General features: G+C 42.9%; 1 protein-coding gene across 1 annotated transcript in view; it reads left to right on the plus strand.

Annotated features, from left to right (window-relative positions):
• Positions 1 to 2,679: 2,679 nt before the first annotated feature.
• The window catches only part of LOC122932942 (apoptosis facilitator Bcl-2-like protein 14), a 41,867-nt gene continuing 31,638 nt past the window's right edge, over positions 2,680 to 12,908 (plus strand). Inside the window, exon 1 of the mRNA XM_044287632.1 lies at positions 2,680 to 2,766. Coding sequence (XP_044143567.1) covers positions 2,759 to 2,766 — 8 coding nt within the window. The 5' untranslated portion in view covers positions 2,680 to 2,758. The remainder of the gene's footprint in view (positions 2,767 to 12,908) is intronic.

A 12,908-nucleotide genomic window follows, 5' to 3' on the forward strand; every position in this document is an offset into this window, starting at 1 on the left:
GTGAACAGCCCCATAGAAATGAATGGGTCAGGATTCAGTGCGGGTGTAGTGCGTTCAACTCACGCATCGCACCCGCACGGAAATCTCGCCCGTGTGAAAGGGGCCTTAATGGAAAGCAAGGGCATTCAATTTAAACAGCATCAAAGTCCCCCTCTGAGCCAGTGAGACAAAGGAGTTTTGGAAACTCAATTTACAAAACAGGGCTTGGTCACATGGCTTACAAGCAATCACTGTGTTATTTCCAAAACAATGGCCAAAAGTGTTATCTTGTGTATTTTAATTAAGTAGATCAGTCTTGTGGTTAGAAGCAGACTGAATGTCTCGGAAGTGTGTGTACGTCCATTGTAAGGAGTAGGTATCCACGGGGATTAGGTAGCAGGGAGGTAAAATAACCGAACGGTTACTGGGGAGTTCTTAACAGTGATCAAAAAGTTATACGTTGCATAAAAATGATACCAATAAAAACTACAGTTCGTCCCACAAAAAGATAAGCCCTCATATAGCTCTGTGGACGGAAATATAAAAAAAATTATGACTGTCAGAAAATAGCGATTCAAAGAAACATTATTTCTAAGGTTTTTATTTTTTAGAAGTAGTAAAACAAAAAAAGACAAAAAGTATACAAGTTTGGTATCGCCATATTCGTATTGAGCCACAGAATAATGATGTCATGTCATTTTTAGCTTACAGTGAAAGCTGTGATGTCAAAACCCCAAAAACCTTGGCAGAATTGTTTAACCCTACAAATAATTTTTTCCCCATTTTCCATTATTAGACATAGTAAATTAAATAGTACCTTTAAAATACAACCTTTCCCAAAAAATAAGCTCTCATATGGGTATATAGACCGAAAATTTGAAAAGTTATGACTATTGGTAAAAATGAAAATGCAAAACAAAAAATGGGCCCTGTACTTAAGGGGTTAATATAGCAGTTTCATTCCATGCATTGTATTGTGTCAAGATGCTATGCAGTTTTAGTGAATGCATTGAACTACAATAACTGCATTCATATACCAGTTTTAGTAAACACATTGAATGAGATTTATCAAACTGGTGTAAAGTAGAACTGGCTCAGTTGCAATCAATCAGATTTCACCTTAAATTTTTCACAGTTCCTTTGAAAAATGAAAGGTGGAACAAAGAGTGCGGCTCTCCCATCAGCACACTGCCCAGAGAGCACCTGTGCGAGGGCTGCCACTATAAGTTCTACTACCACCTTCAGTGCAACTACCACCACTCTTGTCCTCTACCCTACTCCTTTCCTGGGTTTACTGCACGTTAAAACTGTAGCCGCCATCTTTTCTGGGCCAAAACTCATAAAAAATGGACAGGGGCAAAATGGAAAACTGTTCTGTGGTCAGATGAATCAAAATGTAAGATTATTTTTTGAAACAAAGGACGGTTCAGTGGACACAAGAGGAGAGTACCCATCCAGCTTGTTATCGGCACACAGTTCAAAAGCCTGCATTTCTGATGGTAAGGGTGCCTATGGTGTGGGCAGCTCACACATGTGGAAAGGCACCATCAATGCTGAACAATATATAGAGGTTTTAGAACAACTTATGCTCTGATGGAAGGACTTTTATATATCAGGAACACAATGCTAAATCACATACTGCATCCATGACAGCAGCATGGCTACACAGAAGAAGAGTCCAGGTGCTGAATTGGCCTACCTGATGAAATAAAAAATCTGGCAAAGAATACCCAGGAATGCTGAACAGTTAAAATTCTACATCAGACAAGAATGGGACAACACTTCAGCAATTGGTCTCCTCATTTTACAGACTATTTAATAGTCTATGTACTGTTGCACCTTAACGGCCATCACTGTAACACAGGGAACAGCGTTCTGGATCTTTCTGGATCTGACATTGCCAGAAGCTACATGAATGCCGTCCGGCTGCAATCCGGCCCTATGAACTATAATAGGGACAGGTGGACATCTATTCGCAAATCGCAATATTTGCTGAAAATTGGCTGGATAACTACTTCTGTGTGCAGCGGTATTTGCGTCATATTTGTTGGGTTGCAGCCGGACGGCATTCATGTAGCTTCTGGCAATGTCAGATCCAGAGAGATCCGACAGGCTGTTTCCTGCTAGAACAGCCTGCCAGAGCTCCCCAACGCTAGTGTGAAACTAGTGTTAGGACCATATAAAAAGGCATTTACTATGTTTCAGGATTATGGGAGCTTGAGCATGAATACCAGCTTTATGGAGATAAACAACATCTCCTAAACTTCTCTTTGGATCAATAACGATAATGAGATAAGGAGGATCGAGGAACTGACCTCTTATTATATATGAAGAACTACTTAAGATATGGTCCCAGTGGAAAAAAAAATCCTAAATACTATTAGTTATAAACACATTTTTGTGATGGAATGGAGTAGTGGAGCATCTTCTTTAGGTGGAGAATGAGGGTTTTTATAATTATTTTTTTTTACTATTCTTTCATAATTGTTATTTTGAGGTAAGGATTGGTATTGTTCTACCTTCTTTAAAAGTTAAAAAACAAAAAAAGCAGAAGCATTTTATCTATAGTCTTCTAGCTGACACATCCCCAGAATGCCATGTCATCTTGTCAAGGAAGCTTATCTTACACCAAGGTTTTTGGTTTCCTAAACAACACAGAATATTCTACCCAAGGAGTAATTATAATTATTGTATGGACTATACATGTTGCAGTAGATGGTAATTTATAATATGCCTCTGAAGTGGATGGCCGACCGCACCAGCATAGCAAGCTGACAACATGAACTGGTAATATCACTTTTCTCTAAAGCTCTTATTCCTTTATTTGTTCATCATTTTGTGAATGACTGTACATTGTTTTATAGTTTTCTCAAGTGATTCTGCTGGCTAATATACTCAAAATATCACGCACAGATGATCTTGAGGACTACAGTTATGTGCAAAATAATAGCAGTGTGACTAAAACAACTGAGAAAAAGCTCATTCATCATAATAGCATTTATTTCCGTATATACAAAGGCACTGGGAGCACGGCACATTCAATTCCAAATGAAGTCATGATCAAAATATACATTTTTAAACTGAAAATGAAGAAAAAGGAATAATAGGCTGTTCAAACAAATAGCAGTGTTTGCATTTTCAGTTACAAACTGGAATATTTCCACTATAATCAGAAATTTGCTTACAGGTTTAGCTTTTCTGTTAATCACTGAACTGATATTTAGTTGTATACCCTTTTTATTTTTATAACTGCTTTACATCTGTGTGGCATGGAGTTAGGGCCGGATTAAGTGGCCCAAAGGCCAGGGGTTGTTCCTCAAGCTTGGGCCCCACGAGAAAAAATAAAAATTGTATGCTACCCAGAATACCACCCCCACCCCCAAGCCATAGTGCTAAAGAAATATTTTGATGGGCATTAAATTACACATGGTCACCCATAGCAGATAACACCAAACACATATTACATTCAGTGATGTCTCCTCATGTAGATGTTCATTTTCCTCATCTTCTCCACTGGAAGCAGACCACCATGTTATTTTAGCCTCGTCTGGTCTCTGCAGAGTTGACCACACAGACATCTTACTTTCCTCAGTTTTCCATCATCCACCCCCTAAAGTACCCTCAGCAGTTATAATGCCCCCTATAGAAACCCCAGTAGTTACACTGCTCCCGATGACGCCTCCAGTAGTGCTGCCAGTAGTTTTATGTCCCCCAATAGTGCTTATTGTCCCATATGTCCCCCAATAGTGCTTCTTGCCCCACATAGCCATATGAGGGCCATGGGCGTCCGCGGAACTTTTTCCAGGGGGGTGCATAATTTTATTGACATCCATGCTCTGCTTGTTTCTGAGAATGTAATGAAGGGGAGGGGCATATTAATTATCCTAAAGTATAATAACGCATGAGCTGTGCAGTGGCGGATCCAGAGCATAGTCATCTGTATCGCTGTCCTGTGGATGGCGATACAGATGACTATGGAGATGAATGCTTCCACAATGGAAGTGTTAATCTCCCTGTGCCCCGCCGCCGCCCCCCCCCCCCCCCCACACTTCTGAGCAGCTGGGGTGGGGGGGGGCAATTGCCCAGTTGCCCCCCCCGGATCAGTCAGTGCTGCTGGCCCCAGGGGAGGGGCGCTTGCCCCCCCTTGCCCCTCCCTGCGGACGCCCATGGTGAGGGCTTGTTTGTTGTGGGGCGAGTTGCACTTTCTAATGGCACCATTTAATGTGGCATATGGCAATCAATGTAGGGGAAAACAAATTTAAATGGGATAAAGATATAAAAAATATAAAAAAAATTGATTGCGCCATAGTTGTGTGGGTTTAGTTTCTAAAGCGTTCCCTATGCAGTAAAACTGACCTGTTACCATCATTCTCCAGGTTAGTTTAATTATAGCAACGCCACATTTTTATGCTTTTTCTGTTTAATTTTAATACTGGAAAAAAAGAAAAGCTTTGGAAAAAAATATTTTTTCTTTGTACCACCATATTGTAAACCCCATAACTTTTTTTTTTCTTATAGTTGTGTGTGAGGGCTCATTTTTTTGGGGTGATCTGTAACTTTTATTGATATAATTTAATATCAATTTGGTGTGTATGGCATTTTTATTCATTTTTTTGTACAAGAAATACTCCAGCAATGTGTTTGCAAAGTCGTGAAAGGTTTAGTCAGAGTGGGGGAGCCAAGGCGAAGGCTGGCGCAGTTTATCAGCTCCTCTGCCTTCTCCTCAAGGAGCGCTCTGCAGCAGTGAAGTACTAAGGAGGGGGGGGGGGTCTGTCCCAGGTGCAGGGTCCTGTCACTCACCGCTTAGTTCCCTGCGCTCCTCCCCTCCTTCAGGCTGGCGGCGCTCTGAATGGTAGAGCAGGAAGACTTCTCCCCGCTCCACCATTCAGCCTGCAGGCACAGATCGCGCTGCCGGCCTGTGTGGGCTGAGCCTGCAGCCTGGGAATCTGCATTAGCTCTGCCCACACAGTGCTGCAAAGCGATCTGTGTCTGCAGGGGAGAGAGGACTGTGAGCTTCAGGAATGGGACAAGGTGAGTAGTTACTGTGTTTTTTTTGCTTTTTGTTTAACACAGAGAGGGCACAATGGTCATTGCTAATGTGAAGGGGGCACAATGGGCATTTCTACTCTGGAGGGGGCACAAAGGACATTGCTAACGTGAAGGGAAAACTATGCACATTTCTACTCTGGAGGGGGCACAATGCGCATTTCTACTCTGGAGGGCGCACAATGGGCATTTCTTCTTTGGAGGAGGCATAATGGACATTGCTAATATTAAGTGGGCACAATGGGCATTTCTACTATGGAGGGGGCACAATAGGCATTTCTACTCTGGAGGGGCACAGAGGGCATTGCTAATGTGAAGGGGACACAATAAGCATTTCTACTATGGAGGGGGCACAGTGCTCAGAGGGCATTACTACTATGAAGGGGGCACAGAGGGCATTACTACTGTGAAGGGGTCACAATGGGCATTACTAGCATAGAGGGCATTACTACTATTAAGGGGGCACGATGGGGATTTCTACTATGGAGGGGACACAGAGGGCATTATTACTGTGAAGGGGGCACAATGGGCATTATTACTGTGAAGGGAGAACAATGGGCAATTGTGGACAAGAATAGGACATGTTCTATTTTTTTCCAGAGCTGCGACCGGAAGATCGTGGATGCGGATGCGGACAGCATACTGTGTGCTGTCCACATCTATTCCTGCCCCATAGAGAATTAATGGGTCTGCACCCATTCCGCAATTTGCAGAATAGATGCGGACACATTCTACAGACATGTGAATGGACCCTTATACAAGGAATCGGTTTCAATAGGAGCGCTCTGGCTCACACTCATTTCTGGAACGAGGTTTGACAAGCTCCGGCTCCTGCTTCTCTCAGAAAGAGGCTTGACACGCTCTCCCTGCTAGCGCGCACGCGCAGCCTCCTCCCATGGCCGGCACGCACATTTAAAAGAGTGTGCCGTACCACAACAGGTGGCGCGTCTCCTATAGTGCTGTTGCACATCTCTATACAGCGCACGCTTTCTGTTATCCCTATCTACAGCGGCACAAGTTAATTAAAAGCAGGGACTCTTTGCTGAGTATGGTATTTGCGGATATTACTGCATGTAATTTGGTTACCTACTTTTGATAGTGGGGCTCATTCTCTCTCCCCTTTTTTTTTACCATTAGCAAAATACAGATAAAACTCGAAAAATTTGAATATTGTGCAAAGTTTATTTATTTTAGTAATGCAACCTAAAAGGTCAAACTAATATATGAGACAGACTCATTACATGCAAAGCGAGATATTTGAAGCCTTCATTTGTTATAATTTCGATGATTATGGCTTATAGCTTATGAAACCCCAAAGTCACAATTTTGAGATACCCTTTGCTCAGGGGATATGGATTAATTAGCTGACTAGAGTGTGACACTTTGAGCCTAGAATATTGAGCCTTTTCACAAAATTCTAAATTTAAGCTGCATTAATGCAATTCCTTTTCATTTGAATTACTGAAATAAATGGACTTTTGCACAATATTCTAATTATTAGAGTTTCACCTGTATGTAGAAAATTAACATGTATGTAAAATCCCAATATGTAGAACATCCACATCATAAGCTTAGACTATATTCCTGATTATTCTCTCCACTCATACAGATTCATCCTATGGATTCTGCAATTGAACACAGCTTTACCTGGCTTGAAGTATCCATGGGGGATCAGACTTTAAAACACCAAGATAAAATTGACTATTACTATTTTCCCTATTATTTTTTCCATATTTTTTTTAACATTTGTGCATGCATGTAACCATTTCACCTGTTGTATCCTTATTCACTTACTGTATGTGATATAATCAATTTTTTGCTGTAGATTGATAAAGGCCAAGTGAGGCCAAAACATTACGTTGTATACAGCTGCGCCTTCAATAAATTTTCACGACTTTGCCAACACATTGCTGGAGTATTTGTCACAAGAGTGTGGGGGAAAACTCCACACTAAACACAGGGGGTAAGGGGAACAGTAACTGGGCCTGGAAACTAGGGAAGGAACAGGTCACCCCCTAAACAACCCTAATCCGGGCCATAACTACCTATCAATATGAATAGACCTTGAAGGTAGGAATATTCATATGCAGGATACCTAGGCCCTTATTTCCCTAAAAGTCCCTGGAATAAGGTTAGGACCAGAGACAACCCATTTCTCCCAGATGGATAAATAGAAGTCTCTGTCTCAGGCCCAGATACAACAACAGGGAATATAATAAACACAATACGAAAATACAAGACTCATCTAAAAGTAGAAAATGTGCAACTCCAGAAGCACCACACAGTACAACCGACCAGCTAGTTAGAAGGCAGGAAGAAAATCTATAAACCACACCTCCAATAGTGAGAAGCGTCTACTTATGGGAAAGGTAAATTACCAACAAGCAACACCTGAAGCAAGGGGTGTAGCATTCACCAAAACACAAACAATAAGATCCACAGTGAACTTGTCAATTTAACCCACAAGTTGCCAGTCTCTCCGATCTCCTGGTACCTGCCACGGGAACGTCCGTGACAGTATTTCTTCTACTCTAAATGGGCTGGGAACCCGACTCCTAGCATTACCAAGCAGAGTGCCATGAAGTAATTTTGGAAGACTTAACATTTTTTTAGGCAGATGAAGAGATGAAAAAACTGGAAATTGGCCAGGTGTCTGCTGTTTTTAAAGACAATATCGCCGCCATATAGAGTAGTACAGTGGTAGAGTAGTGGATAATCAGTCTATTTAAGAGTTACTGTTAGGATGATTAAACATCACTTCACATAAGTGACATTGTCATTATCATTTTGGAGAATATTTTGCATGACAATCCACCATTTTTCTGCAATTACATAAACAGTAAATGTTGTGGCCATTTTGCATTGCCACTTATCTGCCTCCCAAACTGCATGGCCAACAGGAAAGAAGACCAGAAGTGCCTTTAAAGGGGTTTTCTCATCTCAAACAATGGGGGCATATTGTAACTGCAGAAATACACATACTGTAGGGTATGGCTGATTCAAAATGTCCCCTCAGCCACAGGGTTAACTCCCAACCCCACATTGCTCACACTTCAAGCTGCAGCCTCCAGGGAGTACTCATGATCTGCAAGCTAGAAGCAGCACTGTGTCAGGACACTGCCTGCCTGCTGATGTTGCCCAGAGAGCGATCCACATTCCGTGCCGTGCTCCGAACACTCTGCTCACCCTCAAAGAAGCCGTCATCCGTCACCTTCATCTTCTCTTCTTGCCGTGATGCTCCTGTGCTTTCAGCCTATAAGGAGGTGGTGCTAAGTCCTGCACAGAACATCTTAATTCAAGCGTCAGGACGTTATCACTCTGGGCCTTGCTGTAAGTTGTTAGTGCGGCACCGTGGCTCGCGGCAGTGCTGCACTTTACACTGCGTGATTGCAAACCAGTAAAGGGGTGTCCAAAACGCCCCTATTATAATCCACCACTGCGTGAAGTCAACTAACATATGACACCTGCGAACAGATATGCCAGGCCAAGCTGACTGCATTCCACAGTACTTGTGCATTCTTGGGTTTGGCATCACAAACAGCATTTTTGATGTCACTCCACAGATTCTCAACCGGATTGAGGTCTGAGGATTGGGCTGGGCCACTTCCTCACAGCAATCTTGTTGGTCTAGAACCAGGATGTTTCCAGCTTGCTGGTGTGTTTGGGGTTGTTGTCCTGCTGAAACACTAATTTCAAGGGCATTTATTCTTCAGGATAAGGCAACATGATGTCTTCCAGTATTTTGATATATTCAAACTGGTCCATGGCGCCAGGTATGCAATAAATGGGCTTGACTCCACAGTATGAGACACATCTTCAAACCATTATGATTGCACCTCCATGTTTTACAGTCTTCTTAGTGTACTGTGGCTTAAATTCAGTGTTTATGGGTCGTCTCACAAACTGTCTGCAGCCTTTAGACCCAATAAAAACAATCTTTCTCTCATCTGTCCATAAACAGTCAGTGTGTTCTTTGCCAAACCAACCTTTTCAACACGTCTTTTTCTCAGCAATGTAACTTTACAAGAGGCCAGGTGAGGCGATCCCCAGCATCAGGTAGGGGCCAGAGAGGGGCAGCCGAAGGCCCATGGACAGAAGGGAAGGGGTTAGGTTAAGAAACTGACATTGGGGAGGGGTGGGGCATTTTCAGTTTTTGCCTCAGGCAGCAGAAAGGCTAGGTGCCCCCCTGCTTTTCTGCCAAAAACAGTAATAAAACACAATGGTGATGTTAGACTGCTATTATTCTGCACATAACTGTAAGTCTGCTCCATAACTCCATAACACAAATATTCATATTTGCTCTCTATCAGACTTTCCTTAGCTGGGATTAAAGGATACCAAATACTTGGGGGGAGATTTAACAAAATTGGTGCAAAGGAAAACAGGGTTAGTTGCCCATAGCAACCAATCAGATTCCATCTTTCATGTTCCATAGGAACTCTGAAAAATGAAAGGTGAAGCCAGTTTTCCTTTGCACCAGTTTTTATAAATCTCCCCCTTGGTGTCTGTATTCACATCCAAGTCGATTGTGGAATCTACACAAAGTATATCATAATGTTAGTGAATGAGGTTTTAACAACCCCTATTAAAACACTGCATAAAAATTTGCACAAGATTAAGCATGGTGTGGATTTGTGCACATTTTATCCATTGCAATTTTAGAATTTTGAAACTTATATAGCACTAACATATTTCACAGTGCTTTACAGACAGTAGCATCACTCACCATCCCTGTAGGGCTCACAATCTAAGTTCCTTATTAGTATGTTTTTGGAGTGTGGGAGAAAACCAGAGAACCGGGAAGAAACCCATGCGAGCACGGGGAGAACATACAAACTCCATGCAGATGTTGTCCTTGGTCCGTTTCGAACCTAAGACCCCAGTCAGGGCCATCTTTAATATTGAGTGGACCCTGGGCAAGAATTTACTTGAGCCCCCTGGATCCCACCTTCCCACACCCTAGCATTTACACCTTCAACCACAACAAACACACAAATAAAAAATCCACACACCTCGTGGAGTAGTAAACTTTAATAATGAGGTGTTGCTTGGCAGTAATGTAAATACTGCCTTTTTTCTGGAAAAGGCAGTGTTTATATTAAAAAGTTGCAGAGACGTGTTATATACACCAGAACTACGGTACTACGTTTAGCTGTTGTGGTTCTGGTGACTATAGTGTCCCTTAATATAGAGGGGGGAAAAAGAATCCGCACGAAAGTATAAAATAAATTGGCTGTATCATTATTCTAAAAATTAAAAAGCTTCTGACACAAATATATAGTATTTTGCAGATTACTTTTTTTTTTACAATGTGTAGATAGTACTGTACTACTAACCCTTCCACCCACCCCTACATACAGGGTAATACAGCGCCACATACCTTACATCCAGTGACGTCTCTTTGATGTAGATGTTCTCTTTCCTCATCTTCTCTCTTCAGACCTTCAGACCAGACCACCATTTTTCAGCCATTTCTCGTCTCTGCAGTTTGATAAACAAAATCTTAGTTTACTACTTTTCCATCATTCTCCCATCTTCTGGGCAAATCATCCTACCACCTCCAATACTGTGCCACTGTGCTCCCCAATACTATAATGCAGAAACAGATTGTGCCCTTCAATAATTATTGGCACACAGTGCCCTAAAATAACTGTGCCCAGCAAATAGTGCCCCTGACACTAATAGTGTAAATATAACATCCCCCAAAAATAATTGTGGTAAGCTGATACCCCTGCCAAGGTGCCCCCCCCCCCCCACAGTAGTAGTGCTCCCAAAAGTCCCACCAAAAGGAATAATTCTCTGCTAGAGCACACATGGTAGTAATAGTGCTCCTACAGTGCCCCCAACATGTCCCCATTGTGCCCCAGAAGTAATAATGCTCCCATAGTGCCCATACTAGTAATCATGTTCCCCATAGACCCCCAGTAGTAATAAAGCCCATCATAATGCCCCCTAGTAGTAATAATTCTCCTTATAATGTGCCAGTGCAATAAATACACCCTTTTAATGCCCCCAGTTGAGCTAATGTCCCCATAGTGCCCCCATAATGTGCCAGTATAAAATACCCCTATATAGTGCCCCCAGTAAATGCCCCCATAGTGCTCCTCTCCCCCTTATTCCTAGTGCCCCCATAATATACCAGTATAAAATGCCCTATATAGTGCCCCAGTAGATGCCCTCAGTGTCCCCCATAATTTGCAAGTATAAAATACCCCTTTTTAGTGCCCCCCATAGATGAGCCCATAATACTCCTCTCTCCCCTTCCCCATAGTTCCCACCATAATGTGCCCCAGTATAAAATGCCCCTATACAGAGCCCCCCACATAAAATACCTCTTCTTTGTGGCCTCAGTAGAAGCCCCCATAGTGTTCCTCTCCCCCTTCCCCATATAAAATACCCCTACTTTGTTGCCTCAGTAGATGCCCCCATAGTGCCCCCAATAATTTCCCAGTAAGTGCCCCCACAGAGCCATTCAATAATGTGCCAGTAAAAAGTGCCACCAATAATGTGCCAGTAAGAAGTGCCCCCATAGATGCCCCCACAGTCTCCCCCAATAATGTGCAAGATGTGCCCCATATATGCCCCCAATAATGTGCCAGTAACAAGTGCCCCCATAGATGCCCCCCAATCATGTGCCAGTAACAAGTGCCCCCATAGATGCCCCCAATCATGTGCCAGTAACAGGTGCCCTCATAGATGCCCCCAATCATGTGCCAGTAACAAGTGCACCCATAGATGCCCCCCAATCATGTGCCAGTAAGTAGTACCATATAAAACAAAATAAACACTTATACTTACCTCCATCAGGCTAGCAGCGATGCGATGCAGGCCTCTTCTGGCCTGTGTCCCGCGCTGTACAGCTCATGCGGCGCAACGACGTCATTGCGCCACCTACACCGGCCTCTGATAGCCTGCAGGCACTAAGCCCGCAGCCTATCAGAGGAACCGGGGAAAGGAGATGCCTCTCCCTCCCCTGCCCCGCCACAGCAAAACTGCATCGCTGTCCTGAGGATGGTGATACAGAGGACTAGAGATGAGCGCTTCCACAACGGGAGAGCTCATCTCCCTGTGCCCCTCACTTGTCACCAGGGACGTGCCGCCTGGGGCCATTGCCTCACTTTGACTAATTGGCGTTGCATCTGCTAGCACCCCTTGGAATTTTGCGACCGGCTCCTCCCACGCTACGCCACTGGCCAGCGGGGCTGAAGAGGTAGGTGCCTTGGGCCCCCCAGGAACAACTGTTGCCCTTTTGCCCCGCCTTAAAGATGGCCTGACCCCAGTGCTGCAAGGTACCAGTGCTAACCATTGAGCCACTGTGCTTCATGCACTCCACTAATCAACCAATTTATGTCCAATACATTGTAGACATAACCTATAATCAGCTCAGTGCATGCCACAAGAGGTCCTTTTTTTTTTACTGTATGGAAATGATAGTCAACTATGAAGGGATCACACACACACACAAAAAAATTATATTAATTGGAGCCAGTTGCATGTTAGAGCTATATGTTTCTATACTCAGAAGACTTTTCTGGCATATACGCAGAACAGGGTGTTAACCATAACAGTATTAATGTAGAACTTAAATAAGGGGATCGGTCATTATGCAGTCTAAACGAAAAAAAAACTAGTTGCTAAGAATAAATTGTGATGTTCCTGCAAATATTAGTCTCTTTTCTACAAATTGCAGTCGGCAAGGATTTTTCCACTTTAAGGCACATTGATGTATGCCATTCAAGGGTGATTTTGCTTTCCTCTGCATCATCAGTATAATTGGTTGAATGTGATAACTTTATGTCTCTTATCAACCCATTATTATATGACATTTTCTACATTGGTGAACTTAGTGTTCACATATAGGATTGAAAATTATTTTCAATTCA

This window comes from Bufo gargarizans, chromosome 3, assembly GCF_014858855.1.
Source record: "Bufo gargarizans isolate SCDJY-AF-19 chromosome 3, ASM1485885v1, whole genome shotgun sequence".
NCBI classification, from domain to species: Eukaryota; Metazoa; Chordata; class Amphibia; order Anura; family Bufonidae; genus Bufo; species Bufo gargarizans.